Source organism: Zea mays, chromosome 8 (assembly GCF_902167145.1).
Source record: "Zea mays cultivar B73 chromosome 8, Zm-B73-REFERENCE-NAM-5.0, whole genome shotgun sequence".
In the NCBI taxonomy this organism is placed as follows: Eukaryota; Viridiplantae; Streptophyta; class Magnoliopsida; order Poales; family Poaceae; genus Zea; species Zea mays.
In genome coordinates this window covers 73,505,122-73,523,365 of record NC_050103.1, presented here as the reverse complement: position 1 = coordinate 73,523,365, position 18,244 = coordinate 73,505,122, and the positions used below count along the sequence as shown (strand labels likewise).

Below are 18,244 nucleotides of genomic sequence, written 5' to 3'. Positions count from 1 at the left end.
AGGGAGCTGCGTCCGATTGGTGGGATGCCTTCACAGCGGCACATCCCAATGCTGATACAATAACCTGGCAGGAGTTCCAAGAGAACTTCCGCGCTCACCACATCCCTCTGGAATCATGAAGCTGAAGAAGAAGGAGTTCCTTTCCCTTACTCAAGGGAATATGTCTGTCAGTGAGTATCGTGATCGCTTCACTCAGCTTTCACGTTATGCCCCTGAGGAAGTGGACACTGATGAGAAGCGCCAAGAGCGTTTCCTGGAAGGGTTGATTGGACCTCTGAACTATCAACTTCAGAGTCACACATTCCCCAACTTCCAGACACTCCTGAACAAGGCAATTGGCCTTGAAAGCAAAAGGAAGGAGCTATCTGACCATAAGAGAAAATTCCAAGGTCAGTCCAGCAGGAACACTCGTCCGAATAATGCTCAAGGTTCGCAGTTCCGCTCTGGAAATCAGGGTGGAAATAATTATCAAGTGCAACGCTCTGGACAGCAAAGCCAGAGAAATAATCAGAATCAGAATCAACAAAGGAGCAACCCTCAGACCAACCAGAGGTCTGGTAGAAATTCACAAAACCGTCAAGGTGGCACCAACAACACGCAGGCCAGGAACAACGCACCTGTCCAACCCAATGGATGCTTCAAGTGCGGTGAGCTAGGCCACTATGCCAACAATTGCCCAAGGCGTAACCAGCAAACACCCCAAAGAAGTAATACTCAGAGGAATGACCAGAACACCCCCGCTCGTGGATCGGCTCAAAGCAAGACACCACAGAACCAGAGCCGAGGAAGGGTCAATCATGTCACTGCGGAATCAGTGCCTGAGGATGCCGACATAGTGTATGGTATGTTCCTTGTTAACTCCATACCTGCATCAGTTTTATTTGACTCTAGAGCATCGCATTCATTTATAACTGAGTCATTTGTGGAAAAGCATAACATACCTAAGTACCCTCTGAAGAGGATATTACACATTAGTTCACCGGGAGGTGACATGAAGGCCACACACTCATGCCCTCATGTTAATATCAAGTTTCAAGGAATAGATTTTACAGTCGACCCAGTGGTCCTAGGATCCAACGGTATTGATGTGATTCTTGGATACAACTGGTTGAAAAGTTGTGATGGAGTGATACAGTGTGCCAATGCAACAATTATGTTGACAAGTCCTCAAGGTGAAAGAATCCAAGTCAACATAGACAAGTCAACAGATGAAAAAGGGAAGACAGTGATCAATCACTTGGAAGAAAAGCCCTTGGAAAATATCAAAGTAGTGTGCGAATACCCAGACGTATTTCCGGAGGAATTGCCAGGTATGCCACCTGACCGTGATATAGAGTTTTCTATTGAATTAGTACCCGGAACCGCACCTATCTCGAAAAGACCTTATTGAATGGATGTCAAAGATTTAGTAGAACTAAAGAAACAAATAGAAGAATTACTAGAAAAAGGTTTTATTCGCCCAAGTTCATCCCCTTGGGGAGCCCCAGTGCTATTTGTGAACAAGAAGGATGGTTCGAGAAGAATGTGCGTTGATTATAGAAGTTTGAATGAAGTAACCATCAAGAATAAATATCCATTACCTCGGATTGAAGATTTATTCGATCAAATGAAGGGAGCTAAGATATTCTCGAAGATAGATCTGAGATCGGGATATCATCAGTTAAAGATTCGAGCAGAAGATGTACCGAAGACAGCCTTCACGACGAGATATGGATTATATGAGTTTTTGGTCATGTCGTTTGGACTGACTAATGCACCGGCATACTTTATGAACTTGATGAATAAAGTATTCATGGAATATCTGGATCAATTTGTGGTCGTATTCATTGACGACATACTGATATATTCTTCGAATGAAGAAACACACGAATATCATCTAAGGCTAGTCCTACAAAAGCTTCGTGACAACCAACTGTACGCAAAATTCTCGAAGTGTGATTTTTGGTTGAAAGAAGTTGCTTTCTTAGGGCATATTGTTACCGATGGTGGAATTAAAGTAGACCCAGGAAAGATAAGTGAGATACTAAATTGGAAGCAACCCAAAGATGCGTCCAAGATCAGAAGTTTTCTTGGATTAGCAGGATACTATAGAAGATTTATTGAAGGTTTTCCAAGTTAGTGAAGCCTCTTACCTCACTACTGGAGAAAGGCAAAGAGTTCAAATGGGATGAAGCTTGCCAGAATTGTTTTGAAGAACTCAAGAAAAGGTTAACCACTGCACCAATACTTGTAATGCCAGACATCCACAAGGGATTTGATGTGTATTGCGATGCATCACACCTTGGACTTGGATGTGTGCTAATGCAAGAAGGAAAAGTGATTGCTTATGCTTCAAGACAGTTGAGAAAGCATGAAAAGAATTATCCTACGCATGATTTGGAACTAGCTGCCGTAGTGCATGCTTTGAAGATTTGGAGGCACTATATGATTGGAAACAAGTGCAAAATCTTCACGGATCACAAAAGCTTGAAATATATATTCACTCAGAAGGAACTCAACCTCAGACAGAGAAGATGGCTTGAGTTGATTAAAGATTATGATTTGGAAATACAATATCACCCCGGAAAAGCAAATGTAGTAGCTGATGCTTTGAGCCGTAAGGGTCAAGTGAACAACATCACTACTCGTTTGATGTCACAAGAATTGTGCTGGGAAATGGAACGACTCAACCTTGGATTTCTCAATAATGTAGAAGCAACAGTGATGGAAGTCGAATCTACTTTGGAAGAAGAGATTCGTAAAGGACAAGAGTCCGATGAGAAGATTAAGGAAATTAAAACTTTGATTAGTTTGGGTAAAGCCCTAGATTTCACGGAAGATGAACAAGGCACAATATGGTTTAAGAAGAGAATCTGTGTACCGAAAATCGAGCACTTACGCCAACTTATTTTGAGAGAAGCTCATGATTCAGTTTACTCTATTCACCCTGGAAGCACAAAGATGTACCAGGATCTTAAGGAGAAGTATTGGTGGTATGGTTTGAAAAGAGATGTTGCTACTCATGTTGCATTATGTGACGTGTGTCAGCGAGTTAAAGCCGAACACCAAAGACCAGCAGGATTGCTACAACCTCTCAAGGTACCTGAATGGAAATGGGAAGAAATCAGTATGGATTTCATAGTTGGACTACCCCGTACTCGAGATGGCTATGATTCAATATGGGTCATAGTAGACAGGTTAACTAAAGTAGCACACTTTATACCTGTGAAGACAACCTACTCAGGAGCCCAGTTAGCAGAGTTGTACATGTCGAGGATTGTTTGTCTGCATGGAGTACCGAAGAAGATCGTATCCGATCGAGGAACCCAGTTTACCTCGCGCTTTTGGAAAAGACTTCATGAGTCCATGGATACCAAGCTAAACTTTAGTTCAGCTTATCATCCTCAAACGGATGGGAAAACGGAAAGAACAAACCAAGTCTTGGAAGATATGCTAAGAGCTTGCGCTCTAAAGCATGGTAGAAGCTGGGATAAAAGTTTGCCTTATGCAGAATTTTCGTATAACAACAGTTATCAAGCAAGTCTCAAAATGGCACCGTTTGAAGCACTATATGGACGGAAGTGTAGAACACCGCTTTATTGGAATCAGACTGGAGAAAGTCAAGTATTTGGACCAGAAATACTCCAAGAGGCCGAAAAGCAAGTGCAGATTATCAGAGAAAATTTGAAGACAGCACAGTCAAGACAGAAAAGCTATGCTGATAATAGAAGAAGAGAGTTGATGTTTGAAGTAGGAGACTTTGTCTACCTTAAAGTTTCACCGATGAGAGGAATGAAAAGGTTTAAGGTTAAAGGAAAATTATCACCTCGCTATATTGGCCCATTCAAGATTTTGGAAAGAAAAGGCGAAGTAGCCTATCGGTTAGAGCTACCCGATAGATTATCAGATGTGCATGACGTATTTCACGTATCACAACTCAAGAAGTGCTTGAGAGTACCAGAGGAACAGCTACCCATGGAAGAACTGAATGTTAATAAGGATTTGACTTATTCGGAGTATCCAGTCAGAATTTTGGAAACATCTCGCAGAATTACACGGAGTAAAGTCATTAACATGTGCAAAGTTCAGTGGAGTCATCATTCGGAAGATGAAGCCACTTGGGAAAGAGAAGATGAACTCAGAGCAGAATTCCCCCAGTTATTCTCGGAAGTTTCTTAATCTCGAGGACGAGATTCTTTTAAGAGGGGTAGGTTTGTAACACCATAAAAGCCATCAATTAAAATAACAAATTTAGATATTATATTAATCAGGGTAATGATTTTTTTAGTGTTTAAATTATTTATTTGCGTCGTTTTCTTTGCATGCATTTGATTTCTTATCGGATGTTTAAATATCAATCCATTTTAAAAAGAAGTACTAGTAATTAAATAATAATTAAGTATTATAATAAGTATTAGTCTAAAAACAAGTACTCCATTTATAAATATTTTTGGTAATTTTTTATGATTTTTAGAGTTCTTTAAAAATGAAATTCGGAATTGAAAAAAAAAACCTAAAACTACCCAGCCGGCCGGCCCACCAGGGCCCAAAACTACCTAACCCTAGCCTTATGCGCCGCGCGCCCCTGGGAATTTTTCCCCCAGCCGCCGCCGCCAGCCCCTGTGTTCTTCTCCCTCTCCCCTATTCTCTCTCCTCTCATCTCTCTCCCCTCTCTCTGCTTTCTCTCACGCTCGCGCGAGCTGCGCCTTGCCCTGCCCCACCGCGTCGCCAGGACAGCGGCCAGCGCACGCGCCCAGGCCGACGGCCGAGCCGCTTCCCGCCCAGGCAACCAGGCCGGCCCCTGCGCGCGCCTACGCCGCGCGCCCAGCAGCGACGCCCGAGCAGACCCGCGCCGAGCGACCGAAGCCGCCGCGATCGAAGCCGTGCCCGACCCGATGTTCCGCCCGCGCCCGAAGCCGAATCGCCCAAGCCCCATGCACCGCGCGTCCGTTCGATTTCTCGCCGTTAATGGAGCTTCAACTCCTCCGTTCCTTCCTCCTCCCATTATTTCTCTCCTTGAAACCGACGCCATTAAGCAGTGTAATGGAGTTAAACGCCTACTGTTCCCTCCCTGGCCGACCCTCCCTCTCCTCTCCCTTCTCTATAAATTGAACGCAGAGCTCTCTCTCCATTCTTCCCTACCCGAGCTCGCCCCATCTTTCTAGCTCTCCTCGCTCGCCAGTACACCGCAGTTCGCCGGAGTTCGTCATCACCGGAGCGACACACTCGCTGTCCGTAGTCGAGCCCCGCTCTCCGTCCGGCCGAAACCCGTCGATCCATCCCCGTCACACGCACGAACCCGAGGTTGTTGACGACCCAAATTTATTTTATGTATTTTATAAAGTGCTTTCGATTCGATTCATATGTTGTATAGTTTGTTTGTTGTAATATGAACACATGTGATTCCAATTTATGTATTTGTGTGCGCTACGGAATTTGTTAGAAATATGCGATTAGTAGTGCACCGTGTTATTCCATGTTAATCGACGCGTTGATTTTGGTTTAGAGAAATATGACGTAGATTTAATAGTCGTATGTTGGTGATAAAAATACTAGATAAGAATTGATAGTCAATTTTGGTCACGACAAATTCTAGAAACTATCTGGAGAATTATAGGTGCATTTTTGATGGATTAGAAAAAAAATAATATAGAACTCATGTCATATGAATAATATAGGATTTTGGATGATTTATCTATTTATTTTTATTAACATTTTCTTTTTTAGAAAGAAAAAGAGAAAAGATCACCAGTAGTGTGGTAAATAGATTTTTTCTAGTTAAATAATCTTGTTCGCAAATTGAGCACTTAGATTTCTAGACTAAACAAAATATTAGTTTATGTAAAAATATCCTCACTTGTGTATAAAAAGTCCAATTACCAATTTATGTAGATTTTTAGAATATTAATATTATTAAATTCATTTTTGCTATACTAACTAATTTGAGTTAGAAGGAATAAAAGGTATTAATTTACTTATTAGTATTAAAAGATAATATGTATTATTTAATTTCATTGATGGTGTTAAAATAAATTAATATTAGTTAAAATTATATTTATTACACCCACCCCTAAAATCACCATTAGGATTCACATTAATAGCTATAATTGAATTCATAAGTATTTACGCGATTAGTACGTAATTAAAATGTGATTAGTGCGACGTGTTAATGTGCATGAAATGGTTTATGATTATGTAATGGTGCATGTTTATTTATGGGTGTATACTTTATTTTTGTATGTGCGATGTGCGACTATAATAGAAGCGGACTGTGTGGTAGAGAATCCGAACTCGTTCGGGGACGACCCGCAAGACGCTGTTGAGCAAGGCAAGTGGATTCTCCCTCTGCATATTCTGTTTGTACCTATTCATTGCATATAACAACGTTTACTTTTGATATATTGCATAACTTGATGGGTTTACCTAATTAAGGATTTCCTAGATTTACTACCTGTATTCCTTGTTTAACCTGGGGAAATAATTAAGCGTTGCAGAATTTGTGCTACCGCTCAACTTAATGATTTCTTAATGTCACTCATTAATTGGTTTTAATGTTCCAAAGATTTAATTGGCAATTATGACTTTAACCCGATGGTTAAAACGATATTATTTCAAACTAATTGGAACATGGAGTGACCACCCAGGATAACAGTGCAACCACGAGTGCTATCATGGCTCTGGCTTTGGTAAATAGCTCTATATGCTTAGTGCCTAGCAACCTTACCTGAAAGATGGGCAAGAGGGGGAGCGGTAGGTGCTGGCAGCCCACGTTAACATGAGGTCGTATTCTTGGCTAAGGTACTTCACCCAGGGGGCCACCACCATCGTCTTAGAAACCTTAGCGGGTTGCTTCGTATTAAGTGTATTTTGTGAAAACCTCATAATGGATCCCTAGCCATTCACCTCGGCAGTGTCTAAGGGTCCGATCAACCCGGGCTAGATGGGATACATGGCTTGTGGGTAAAGTTGTACCACCTCTGCAGAGTGTAAAACTGATATATCAGCCGTGCTCCCGGTTATGAGCGACCTGGACTCCTCACATGATAATTGAACTTAAAGATGGACATAAATTGAGATCCGATGATCTGCCAATAATTTGCTTAAGTGGTTCCACTTAGGTGTTTTTGTTATATTCATATTCCTTTGTTTAATTTGGATATTTGGGATTCACTCTTATTAGTAAGACATGTGTTGATAATAAAATGTTGACCAACTAAAATGCTTACTGCTCAACCTTAGCCTCACCTTGTTATACCTGCATTAATTTTTCCCCCACTTGCTGAGCCCCGACCATAAGTGAGCTCACCCTTGCTAATATTTTGATCAGAGGGTGATGCTGGAGACTTTGATGGAGAATTTATCGACGAGGAATTCTAAGTCTAACGATGCGCCGGTCAACTTCCTGTGGAAGATTGCCCAGTTGTTTATTTCCGCTTTACTTTGATGTGATACTTGTTCAAGATACAGTATTTCAGATGATGTAATAAAGTATTATACTCTCTTTACGCCTTTATTGCATTGTCTTTTGATATATTACACTTGTGACGTCAACATATGTGTGGAAATGGATCCTGGCACACATATGGTATGCGCTCGGTTCTACCCCCTGGAACCGGGTGTGACAGTCTCCCTCGGCTCCGGCAGCGGCTCTAGTATCTCCATCAACCTCCCGCCGTGCAGGTCCGGACGTGGGCGCCGAAATTGGTTTTCTGGGACAGAACCTTGTGTTCGCTGAGCTGGTCTTCCCACGTAGACAATCTACGTGCTGTGAGTTGTTCGTTGTCTCACTTTTTTTACTGTTTAATTTTGTGCAATCTGCTAGTATTAAATACTTGGGTGTGATTGCACTGTTGTGGACGGATTTGTGTGCTCGATGATGATAGCGGTGTAGTTTGACAACGTGAGAGTCTGGGTTTTAGTGTATTATCATTTTCAGCATTGATATTATTTGTGCCTAATTAAATCTCTCTTTGTTGAGGCTGTTAACCTATGTTAAATTCAGTTATTTTATTTAGTACACAGCTCCTTACTATCAGCATTTATACTTGATTATTAGGCTTATTACATCAGATCTAAAACCCTGATTTGGTAAGATAGGACTGTCACGTTAGTCGAGGATCTCTTTTCACCTTTTAGCGTTGGAGGGCTGTTTATTACAGCAACCAGCTATTTTGAGAGCAATATTTTAAGATAAACAATCATGTTTATTTGTTTAATCTGCCTTCTTCATCTGCAAGCCATGTTTAATTATGAAATGGACATGAGCAGCTATTTTACATGTTTACATGTTCTAGAATTGCTACTATTCATTGCTGCAATAATTACATATGGCATTTATCCGAGTTATATGCTTGTTTTATTCGGAATTAGAATATTTAATTTATTTAAATATAAAGGAAGCATGTCACTTGTTTCTCTAATATTACAACAGTGTTTGGTTAGAAATAATTGGAAAGAAGTTATCCACGTATCCGAACCATAATTAGGCTATTTTTCTTTTAGTGCTCTCAAAACTTTTCCTCTCGCCTTTCTCTCTTTCTCATTTTAGTGATATCTTGTTGTGTTTTAATTCTAGTCTACCACAACTTATTTGGACTAAAAGGCTATGATGATATTCACGTTTATCGTTCAACATATGATATACTTTAAGTATGATTTTGAAATTTCCATTTTAGTACTATTATTAATTTTGTTAGTGATATCGTCTAGCCTACTATATATTTTAAATATAGCTTTCAATTTTTAATTTTCGTATCAAACTTAATTTTAAAAAGTTAAACAGATTATATATTGCCTTTCCACGAGTGGGTGGTGGCTGGTTGCCCCGGCACCACAGACACAGAACCCGCACCGAGCTACAGGATTCCTGGCCGAAACATATGATATACTTTAAGTATGATTTTGAAATTTCCATTTTAGTACTATTATTAATTTTGTTAGTGATATCGTCTAGCCTACTATATATTTTAAATATAGCTTTCAATTTTTAATTTTCGTATCAAACTTAATTTTAAAAAGTTAAACGGATTATATATTGCCTTTCCACGAGTGGGTGGTGGCTGGTTGCCCCGGCACCACAGACACAGAACCCGCACCGAGCTACAGGATTCCTGGCCGAAACAAGCGGCCAGGGTTGCAACAGGCTGCCACGCGCGAAAGAAAGCAAAAAGCAGAGCTCGTTTCCCCACCCATGAGCGACTGCCGAGCCGACTACTCGACTTCCTCCTCGCCCTTCCTTCCACCGCTTCCCTCCCTTCCCTTCCATCCAGCACGCCACGCTCGCCCGCAAGTCGCAACTCGCAAGGGGTAGCGCAGAGGCGGGTCGGACGGAGAGAGAGAGAGAGAGAGAGAGAGAGAGAGAGAGAGAGAGAGAGAGAGAGAGAGAGAGAGAGAGAGAGAGAGAGAGAGAGAGAGAGAGAGAGAGAGAGAGAGAGAGAGAGAGAGAGAGAGAGAGAGAGAGAGAGAGAGAGAGAGAGAGAGAGAGAGAGAGAGAGAGAGAGAGAGAGAGAGAGAGAGAGAGAGAGAGAGAGAGAGAGAGAGAGAGAGAGAGAGAGAGAGAGAGAGAGAGAGAGAGAGAGAGAGAGAGAGAGAGAGAGAGAGAGAGAGAGAGAGAGAGAGAGAGAGAGAGAGAGAGAGAGAGAGAGAGAGAGAGAGAGAGAGAGAGAGAGAGAGAGAGAGAGAGAGAGAGAGAGAGAGAGAGAGAGAGAGAGAGAGAGAGAGAGAGAGAGAGAGAGAGAGAGAGAGAGAGAGAGAGAGAGAGAGAGAGAGAGAGAGAGAGAGAGAGAGAGAGAGAGAGAGAGAGAGAGAGAGAGAGAGAGAGAGAGAGAGAGAGAGAGAGAGAGAGAGAGAGAGAGAGAGAGAGAGAGAGAGAGAGAGAGAGAGAGAGAGAGAGAGAGAGAGAGAGAGAGAGAGAGAGAGAGAGAGAGAGAGAGAGAGAGAGAGAGAGAGAGAGAGAGAGAGAGAGAGAGAGAGAGAGAGAGAGAGAGAGCCTAGTCGACTTTCCGTTTCGGGAAATTCCCGTGCCGCTGCTCGCCGCGGCGAGTGTCGCCCTTTGGATCGGGCGAATCATCCTGACCCGCGCCCCGGAACCGCAGCCAATCGGTCGCGGGAGGGGGGGCTCGTGGCGGCGCTGCGCGCGAGGATGCGCCGCGCGGGCGGCTCGCTTCTGCTGGCCTGCTGCGCCCGCGCGCGCGCGCCCGCCGCGAGGTACGAGCGCATGACTCCCCGCCGCTGAACTGAATCGGTCCTGGGCTGGTTTTCGGCTTTTGCGCGACTGGGCCCGTGCGCCGTGACCTTATTGCGCGGGCGCCGCGCGGTTTGCGCAGGGTAGGTTTGGTGCGATGGAAGGGGCGGCGGCGGCGGAGGTGGGCGGCGGCGGCGAGGATGTGCAGATCAAGGGCGCCAAGGAGAGTGGGCAGCCCGCGGCGGCGGCGCAGCAGCCGCCGCCGCTGCCGTCCGGCAGCGAGGCGCTGGAGATGCCGGCCACGCCGCTTCCGCGGGACATGGACTGGTCCGAGCACTTCTCCTTCTTCACCTCGCCGGGCGGGTTCGCGGGCAGCTCGGACGGCGCGAGGGGCCTCGCCAGCGTCGGCCTGTCCAACTCCGAGTCCAGGCCGGACAGCGTGACGCAGCGCGGCGTGGACCACGGCGCGGAAGAGAGGGTGGAGGAGCTCACATTGAAGAACTGCATTAGCGCTGATGCTGCCCAGCCCGAAGCCTCTGCTGGTGGGAGCACGAGCGGTGGGGATAGGCCTGCTGTTATTAAGGGCCTGTGGGGTAACTTCACACGGATGGCCCGGAGAACCAGCTATTTGGCCAGCAGGGAAAACGCCGCACTGAGCTATGGCGACATTGCAAGCTCGAGGGCTGGTGATGCTTCTAGCAGGGAAAATCTGGCGACGAGCCTTGCCAACAATATCATCTCAAGGAACAACGATGTGTCTGGCAATGAGGCACCTACGAGTCGTGTCGGATATGTGAATAATGAGTTCAAGACGCCATTTCACAGCCAGCAGATTCTCTTGTCCCCTTGGTCTAATCAGGACAACGCTCTTAAAGTAAGCAGCTTCTCGAATAGGATTCTTGATCAGATGAGAAGTAAGACTGTGGCACCCCCATCTGGGGTTCTAGGGTCACCGCTTAAAAGCAAATCAAAAGGTAAAGGGGTTGCATACCAACGTGCACGGGAGGAGATCCGAGTGCAAGCTAATGCAAGACCCAGAGACCCTCTGGACAAGATCCCGACAATTCCTACCTCAATTCATGATTCTGTGGCCAGAGTGGACATGCTTTTCAGTACTAGTGGAGATGTTTCAAAATCCCACTCTGAGGGAACTAGCCTGAGGGAACTGATTAAGCCTGGGCGGCAAACGATGTCCAAGTTTGAGAAATTGCATTTGTTTAAGCAGATCCTTGATCTTGTGGATAACTGTCATGCACAGGGTTTTACTTTACAACATTTGCGACCATCATATTTTACGATCCTATCTTCAAATCAAGTTAAATATATCGGTTCTTATACCACACAAGATTTGCCAACATCAATCAAACAAGAGTTTGCTAGAGAAGATCTTGTGAGTAGAAAAAGAGCTTTTGGCCATAGAATTGATTACCAAGACTCTAATGGCCATGGAAATTTGATGCTGAAGCATCAAAAGGTTGGTGAGCAAGGCTTAGTTGCTGTCAGGCGGCTGGCAAATACATTTTTGACTGACAAAATACGCGACAATCAAATTGAAGATAACGATCCAGGTATTTCAAGGCAAGAAAATTTTAGTTACACTACCAGAGAACATTTTAAGTTCGTCGAATCATATGGCAGCAATATGTCCAGTGCTCAGCATGTATCTAGTTCTGGAACCCAACAACCAGCATTTGAATTGAGGAATATTGAGGAAAGCTGGTACAAAAGCCCAGAGGAGCTCAGTCAATTTAAAGGCACACCCCCATCAAACATCTATAGCCTTGGGGTTCTTCTATTTGAGGTATATCCAGTACTTAAGTGCCATTTTTTTGCAGCAGTATCCATAATTGGATTTTGTAGAAGTGATGTGACATTGTGCAATTGCAATTTGTAGTTTTGCGGGGTGGTATATTACTATCATTTACTAGCAAATTCAAGTGGTTTACCTAAAATCTCTGAGCTGTTGGACTTCTGACATGCATAAGCATAACATGGTGTTTCCCACGTCCCACCACATTTTAAACACGAAAGATTAACATATCAGGAAAATAAAAAATGACACAGATAATCACATTAATTTTGAGATATTTATGGTCCTTTCACAATGATCTCCATTGCCAATGAAAGAATATGATAGGCATTCTGTTTTTTTGGTGCATCAGCTTTTGGAATGCTGAAAGCACTTCACTATGCAGCATATTTGCATGACACATGCACCTTATAGTGAATCTGGTTGTGGTTTCCAATTGCTATTGAGGTTCAAGACCATGGAATTACAGGTCTACGCTTGCCTTGGTTACATGTGGATGCTGACTAATGCCCTTGTTCTTACTATATCCAATTCTTATGTAGTCTCTTGTTATTATATATGAGAATTGCAGTTGTTCCACTAGCACCATGCTTGCACAGATTTAATTGCTTACTAATTGAAACCACACTTGCAGTTGGACTTCTCTACTTTCTGTGTGATTCTGTAGACTATTTTTTTTTCTGACTGAAATGTAAGATTCTATCTTAAGTCTGGCAGGCAAGGTATTTAATTAACCTAATATTTTTGTCAGCTCTTTTGCTGTTCTGAGACATGGGAGATGCACTGTGCTGCAATGTCAAATCTTCGCCAACGCATCCTTCCTCCAAATTTTCTTTCAGAAAGTCCCAAGGAGGCTGGCTTCTGCCTTTGGTTACTGCATCCAGATCCTTGTTCAAGACCAAAAGCAAAGTCAGTTTATTTATCTCTCTCATTTGGAGACATAATAAGAAAAATGTTTACTGATTAGTACATTACTTTGATATAAGTAAAGGCCAATCTTCTTCGCTTTGGTGAATTTTGTATGTTACAGTTAAGTTTAGTTAACTCTTTGTATAAGGATTACTTCTGCCATTCATTGCATGTGGAAATATGTTAGATATGGTTAATGTTATCCCTTTCGTGCCCTTCTACTTGATGTTTCTTTGCTGTTTAAAGACTGGAAATAATAATTATATTGCTGTTCGTGCCTAATAGCCAGCATACTGTTTTTTCAGAGAGATTCTTGGATGTGACTTGATAAATGAGGGTCGGGATTTGTCCTTGTTAGATAAGTCACCAGTTTCCATCAGTGAAGATGACACTGAATCTAGTTTGCTACTTAACTTCCTTTCTCAATTGAAAGAAGAAAAGGAGATGCAGGCTGCCAAGTTATCGGCAGAGCTTGGAAGCTTACAAACAGATATCACAGAGATTGACAGAAGACACTCAGCAGGAATGAGATTGAGTTTAGAGGATATGGATGTACTGCCAAGTTCTAGTTTGCCAGGAGCTTCTGTGAGTGCCCTACAGGGTGCATTGCTGTCAGGTTTGCTACCGGCATCGTGCAAGTCGAGCATATATGAGGAGAGGGTAATGAGGAATTTGGTGCAGCTTGAAAATGCTTACTACTCCATGAGGTCCTCTGTGGACACCTGTGAAACTAATGTAATCAAACGTCCAGATAACGAGGCTTTGAGGGTCCGTGAAAATTTCCATCAGCGTCACAGTGATTCTGATGCAAAGGGAGAGAAAACAGACCGTCTTGGATGCTTTTTTGATGGTTTATGCAAATATGCCCGGCACAATAGGTTTGAAGTACGAGGAATTTTGAAGAATGCAGATGTACTTAGCTCTCCAAATGTCATCTGTTCATTGAGTTTTGATAGGGATGAAGAATATTTTGCTGCTGCTGGAGTTTCAAAGAAAATAAAAATATTTGAATTTGATGCACTCTTAAATGATCGTGTTGATATTCATTACCCACTGGTAGAAATGCCTAGCAAGTCCAAGCTGAGCTGTGTCTGTTGGAACAGCTATATAAAGAACTACCTGGCATCAACAGACTATGATGGTACTGTTCAGGTATGTATCTAACTGTTTGTAATTTTCAAAATACTCATTCATCTTATCATCCATGAACAAGGTGGCATATTTTTCACCCCTTGCTTGTAGTTTTTCTATATTTATTTTATTCTGATGGCAACATTTATCCGGTTCAGATGGACTTGATCTTATATAATTTGGTGCTGCTGCTTTTGTAATGCACCAAAATATGTTGACTGGATATTGTCATTCTTATTGGATTGGTTTATGTTGCGGGCACGGATCTGTGTTCCATAAGCTGTATACTGATTTACACTTCACATATAGTTTTAGCTTCGGTGAAGCATTCTGTCTCCTGTGCCAATTTCATCTGCTTTGATGCCTTCTTTATGATTAGTATTATTATCTGAGAGGGAGCACAACTAATCAAGTATATTGATGGTTAAAACAAGTACTGTGAAGGGGGTCTTGGCTTATGGGCCTTTGTATTAGGGGATGACAAGTCTTGTCTCTCCTATGTTTTTTCTTATTAATATAATGACGCGCAGCTTTCCTGCGTTTGTTCAAAAAAAAATTGGTCAGCTTTAGGCTTGTCATTGTTTGACAGTTTGAGATTGCATTTTCTTTTGTTGAGTCCGATGCACATGTTACACTGAAAAGTTTAAGGGCTTGTTTGGGGTGGATTAGAGTTCAGCCAAATAAGGCCTAAGGAGTTGAGGAAAACAAGGGTAGTTAGTTATGTAGGCAGGCCAATAACACCATTTCATATCTAGATTGCTTGGATCTTCTAGTTACATCTTGTGAAAAGCAGCAATCCTTATCATTTAGCCTTTTTAGCACTCAACAATTCTCAATAGCGACATGTTTATTTTTTGAGCTGCTACCTTTTCAACTCATTTATAATTTTATTATGGTTTGGATACCTCTTTGCTGTTTTCTTGATACTTTGCATCAAAGAACAAAAGCCTCTATGCTATAAGCTTTATGCTCTGGGAGTTGGGCTTTGTATTATTGCCATGTTTCCTTTTATTTTTAACCATTTGGCTTCATTATTATTATCATATGCAGCTATGGGATGCTGGCTCTGGTCAAGGATTCACACAGTTTACAGAGCACCGCAAAAGGGCTTGGTCTGTGAGTTTTTCACAAGTCGACCCTACTAAGTTGGCAAGTGGCAGTGATGATTGTTGCGTGAAAGTATGGAGTATTAATCAGGCATGTTACTGAAATACACCTACTCTTTTCTTTATCAGCTTATCAGGCAGTTTTCTTACTTTTGAGCCCTTATTTTGAGCATGGATCAATGGATGTTATGTCATTCATACCTTCTATATCCTGAATTAAAACCATTGTAGATAATTGACACTTAAGGTGAGATAGAGACATATCAAAGTATGCGTTCAAAAAGAAAGGCATACCAAAGTCATCTAGCCGTAGTTTTATTTTGCTGTCCCTTGAATGATAATTCAAACTTTTTTTGAAGGCTGAAAGCTAAATAGTGTTAGACTCCTGGTTAGGGTTTCCCTGATTACCCATACAATATGCTTTGGCCCAACTAGCTCTTCTATATAATATAATCCCAACCCAGGACTAGGGTTAGGGTTTCACACATTCCAATAGTGGTGGAAGATCTACTTGCCGTTAATCACGTTGGTGCCCGGTGAACACGGCACCAGGTCCCAAGTGTGGTTAGTCAACAGGGCTGTGTACTCCTCCATGGCGCGGCGCCAGTGAGAGTCGGCGAGAGCAGTGTGAATGGAGGAGGGGACCGGTGAGGGGTCCAGATCATCGTCGGCCCTGAGAACTAGCTGGTCGACAGGGCGAAGAACGTTGGCGAAGAGACGTGCCGACGTGTCACCATTAGTGATGTTCACGTTCTTCGCATTCCGACCACTTCGCAGTTCGCTGACATCTTCGTCAAGGGGCTGCCGTCGAGTGTATTCACTGAGTTCCGATCCAGTCTCAACATTTGTACATGATAGAGTTGAGACTGCGGGGATGTTGGGTTAGGGTTAGGTTAGGGTTTTCCTGTATTTCCCTGATTACCCCTATTGTAATGGGCTTTGGCCCACCTAACTCTTGTATATAATATACTCCCAACCCAGGATTAGGGTTATGGTTTCACACATTCCAATAAATAGTATATCACAGAGCACAAAAATCTGCAGTGCATGCGTACCGTGGGTCGATTGTTGACCCCTACTTTTATCATCCACAACTTCAGTTTCATACTATGTTTTTAATAGTACTTTTTTTTTCTCAGAAAAACTCTATTGATACAATCCGAAACGTGGCCAATGTATGCTGTGTACAATTCTCTCCATACTCCTCCCGCATGCTAGCTTTTGGTTCAGCTGATTACAAAATATACTGTTATGATCTGAGGAACACAAGGATACCTTGGTGTACTATTTCGGGACATGGAAAGGCTGTCAGTTATGTAAGGTTCTTGGATCCAGAAACACTTATCTCTGCATCAACCGACAACACATTGAAGATATGGGATCTTAACCAGACTAATTGCAGTGGATTATCTGCTGATTCTTGCAGCCTGACTCTGAATGGTCATAGCAACGAGAAGGTATGAGAAGGTTTTATGTACTGCATGTTTGTTTTCTTACATTAAGTTGTTTGTGGGATTAATGTGAATCTCACTAATTGCTTGTGCAGAATTTTGTAGGGCTATCTGTTCATGATGGATACATAACTTGTGGCTCTGAAACCAATGAAGTGAGTATTCTGTTTACTGCATACATTTTCCTTGGCATGCAGAACTTGTTTTAGTCAAGATCAGTCAGGAATTGAGTTTTCTTCTTGAGTTGTAAGATTCTGAGTGAACATCTATGTGTTGAGCACAGTGGAATATCAATGAAGCATATTGATTTCATTAACAAAAGAAGCATATAGACGAATCTACTAAGTAGAAGGATTGCTCATATGCCTTTTGGTGTGTGCAGGTGTTTTCTTACTACAAAGATTTCCCCATGCCAATAACTTCTCATAGGTTTGGTTCCATTGACCCGATAACTGGACAAGTGACAAATGAAGACAACCAGCAGTTTGTGTCGAGTGTTTGCTGGAGAGGGAAGTCAAACATGGTAGTGGCTGCCAACTCCAGTGGCAGCATCAAAGTGCTTGAGCTTGTGTGAATGATCCAACGAGAGTGTCATATTGGAGAGAAGAAGGTTCTAGGGTTGCCATGCGGGCCTGTGATGCTCTCGTGCCCTCGGTGATGCTCCAATGGCCCTGCTTATCCGGTGTCTGCATCCTCAATGGAAGCACTAAGCGAACTGGGTACCTCTTCTAGGTCTGCATTTCACTGTTTTGCCAGGGCACTAAAAGATGCGACTGCTCTGTGCAAGCAACCTACAGCACCGATCATTGGTCATTATTGGAAGCTTTGCTTGAAACTCCCAAGCGAACCAAAGAAAAATAAAATAAAATCAAGAGTATGTTGTGTTTGGAAATCTCTGGCATTTTGGCACGGTACCTTATTCATCATCGTAAGGAGGGCCCCAGGTCTGTACAGAATTAGGGGGCCATGGGGCTGATGAAATAGAACATGTGATGCATGCAAACTTCTTTTGGGCTAGAGAGGCTGACGGACGCCGTGGCGCCTTACTGAATCAGTTGGGAATTTAACTCAGTTTTGATGTGCGCCGGACTTGCCATGACTGTTAAGAGCGAACGATGGAGAGAAAGAAATGATCCTGTAGCTCGAAGAAGTTAATCGTGCCGTGTGAATGTTTCAAGGAGAATGTGTGTAGTAATTTTCTTTCTACCTCCCTTCATTATTGTACATATGTTTAGGGCTGCCTAATGGAAGGCCTTGTAACTAGAGTAGAGATGCTCAAAAGACTCGGTCATGAGTTCAGTATAATGAATGATCTTCTCAAAAGATTAATTACTGGCAGATTTATACATGTGTATGGTTACTATTATTCTGTTGTTGCTGGAACAAATGGACTGGTTACTGGACGAGGAGGAACGAAACCATGTTCAGAAGAAACCAACACTGCGACCAAAAAATTGGTCCCGAAGTTCCAAAGGTCGGCACTGGTATGCAACGACAGATGGGGTGGACATCATACATTCATACCCTGACATACGTCGGCTGGTGTATGTGCTGGAACCATCACACCAGGCGATGGAGATATTGCTGCGCCTACCGGCCTCGAGTTGGCGACATTTGTAGCACTGGGCTTAATTACTGGACCTGGGCTGGGAAGCAGCGATGCGGCAAAACAGCA

The 18,244-nt window shown here is 42.8% G+C and overlaps 1 protein-coding gene across 1 annotated transcript; it reads left to right on the top strand.

Annotated features, from left to right (window-relative positions):
• The first annotated feature begins 9,908 nt into the window (after positions 1-9,908).
• LOC103635349 (protein SUPPRESSOR OF PHYA-105 1) lies at positions 9,909-17,914 on the top strand. Its single transcript, XM_008657827.3, has 7 exons — positions 9,909-11,963; positions 12,724-12,881; positions 13,187-14,033; positions 15,063-15,209; positions 16,258-16,575; positions 16,665-16,724; positions 16,952-17,914. The coding sequence occupies exons 1-7, from the start codon at positions 10,320-10,322 to the stop codon at positions 17,141-17,143; spliced, it is 3,366 nt and encodes a 1,121-aa protein (XP_008656049.1). The 5' UTR covers positions 9,909-10,319; the 3' UTR covers positions 17,144-17,914.
• Positions 17,915-18,244: the final 330 nt, after the last annotated feature.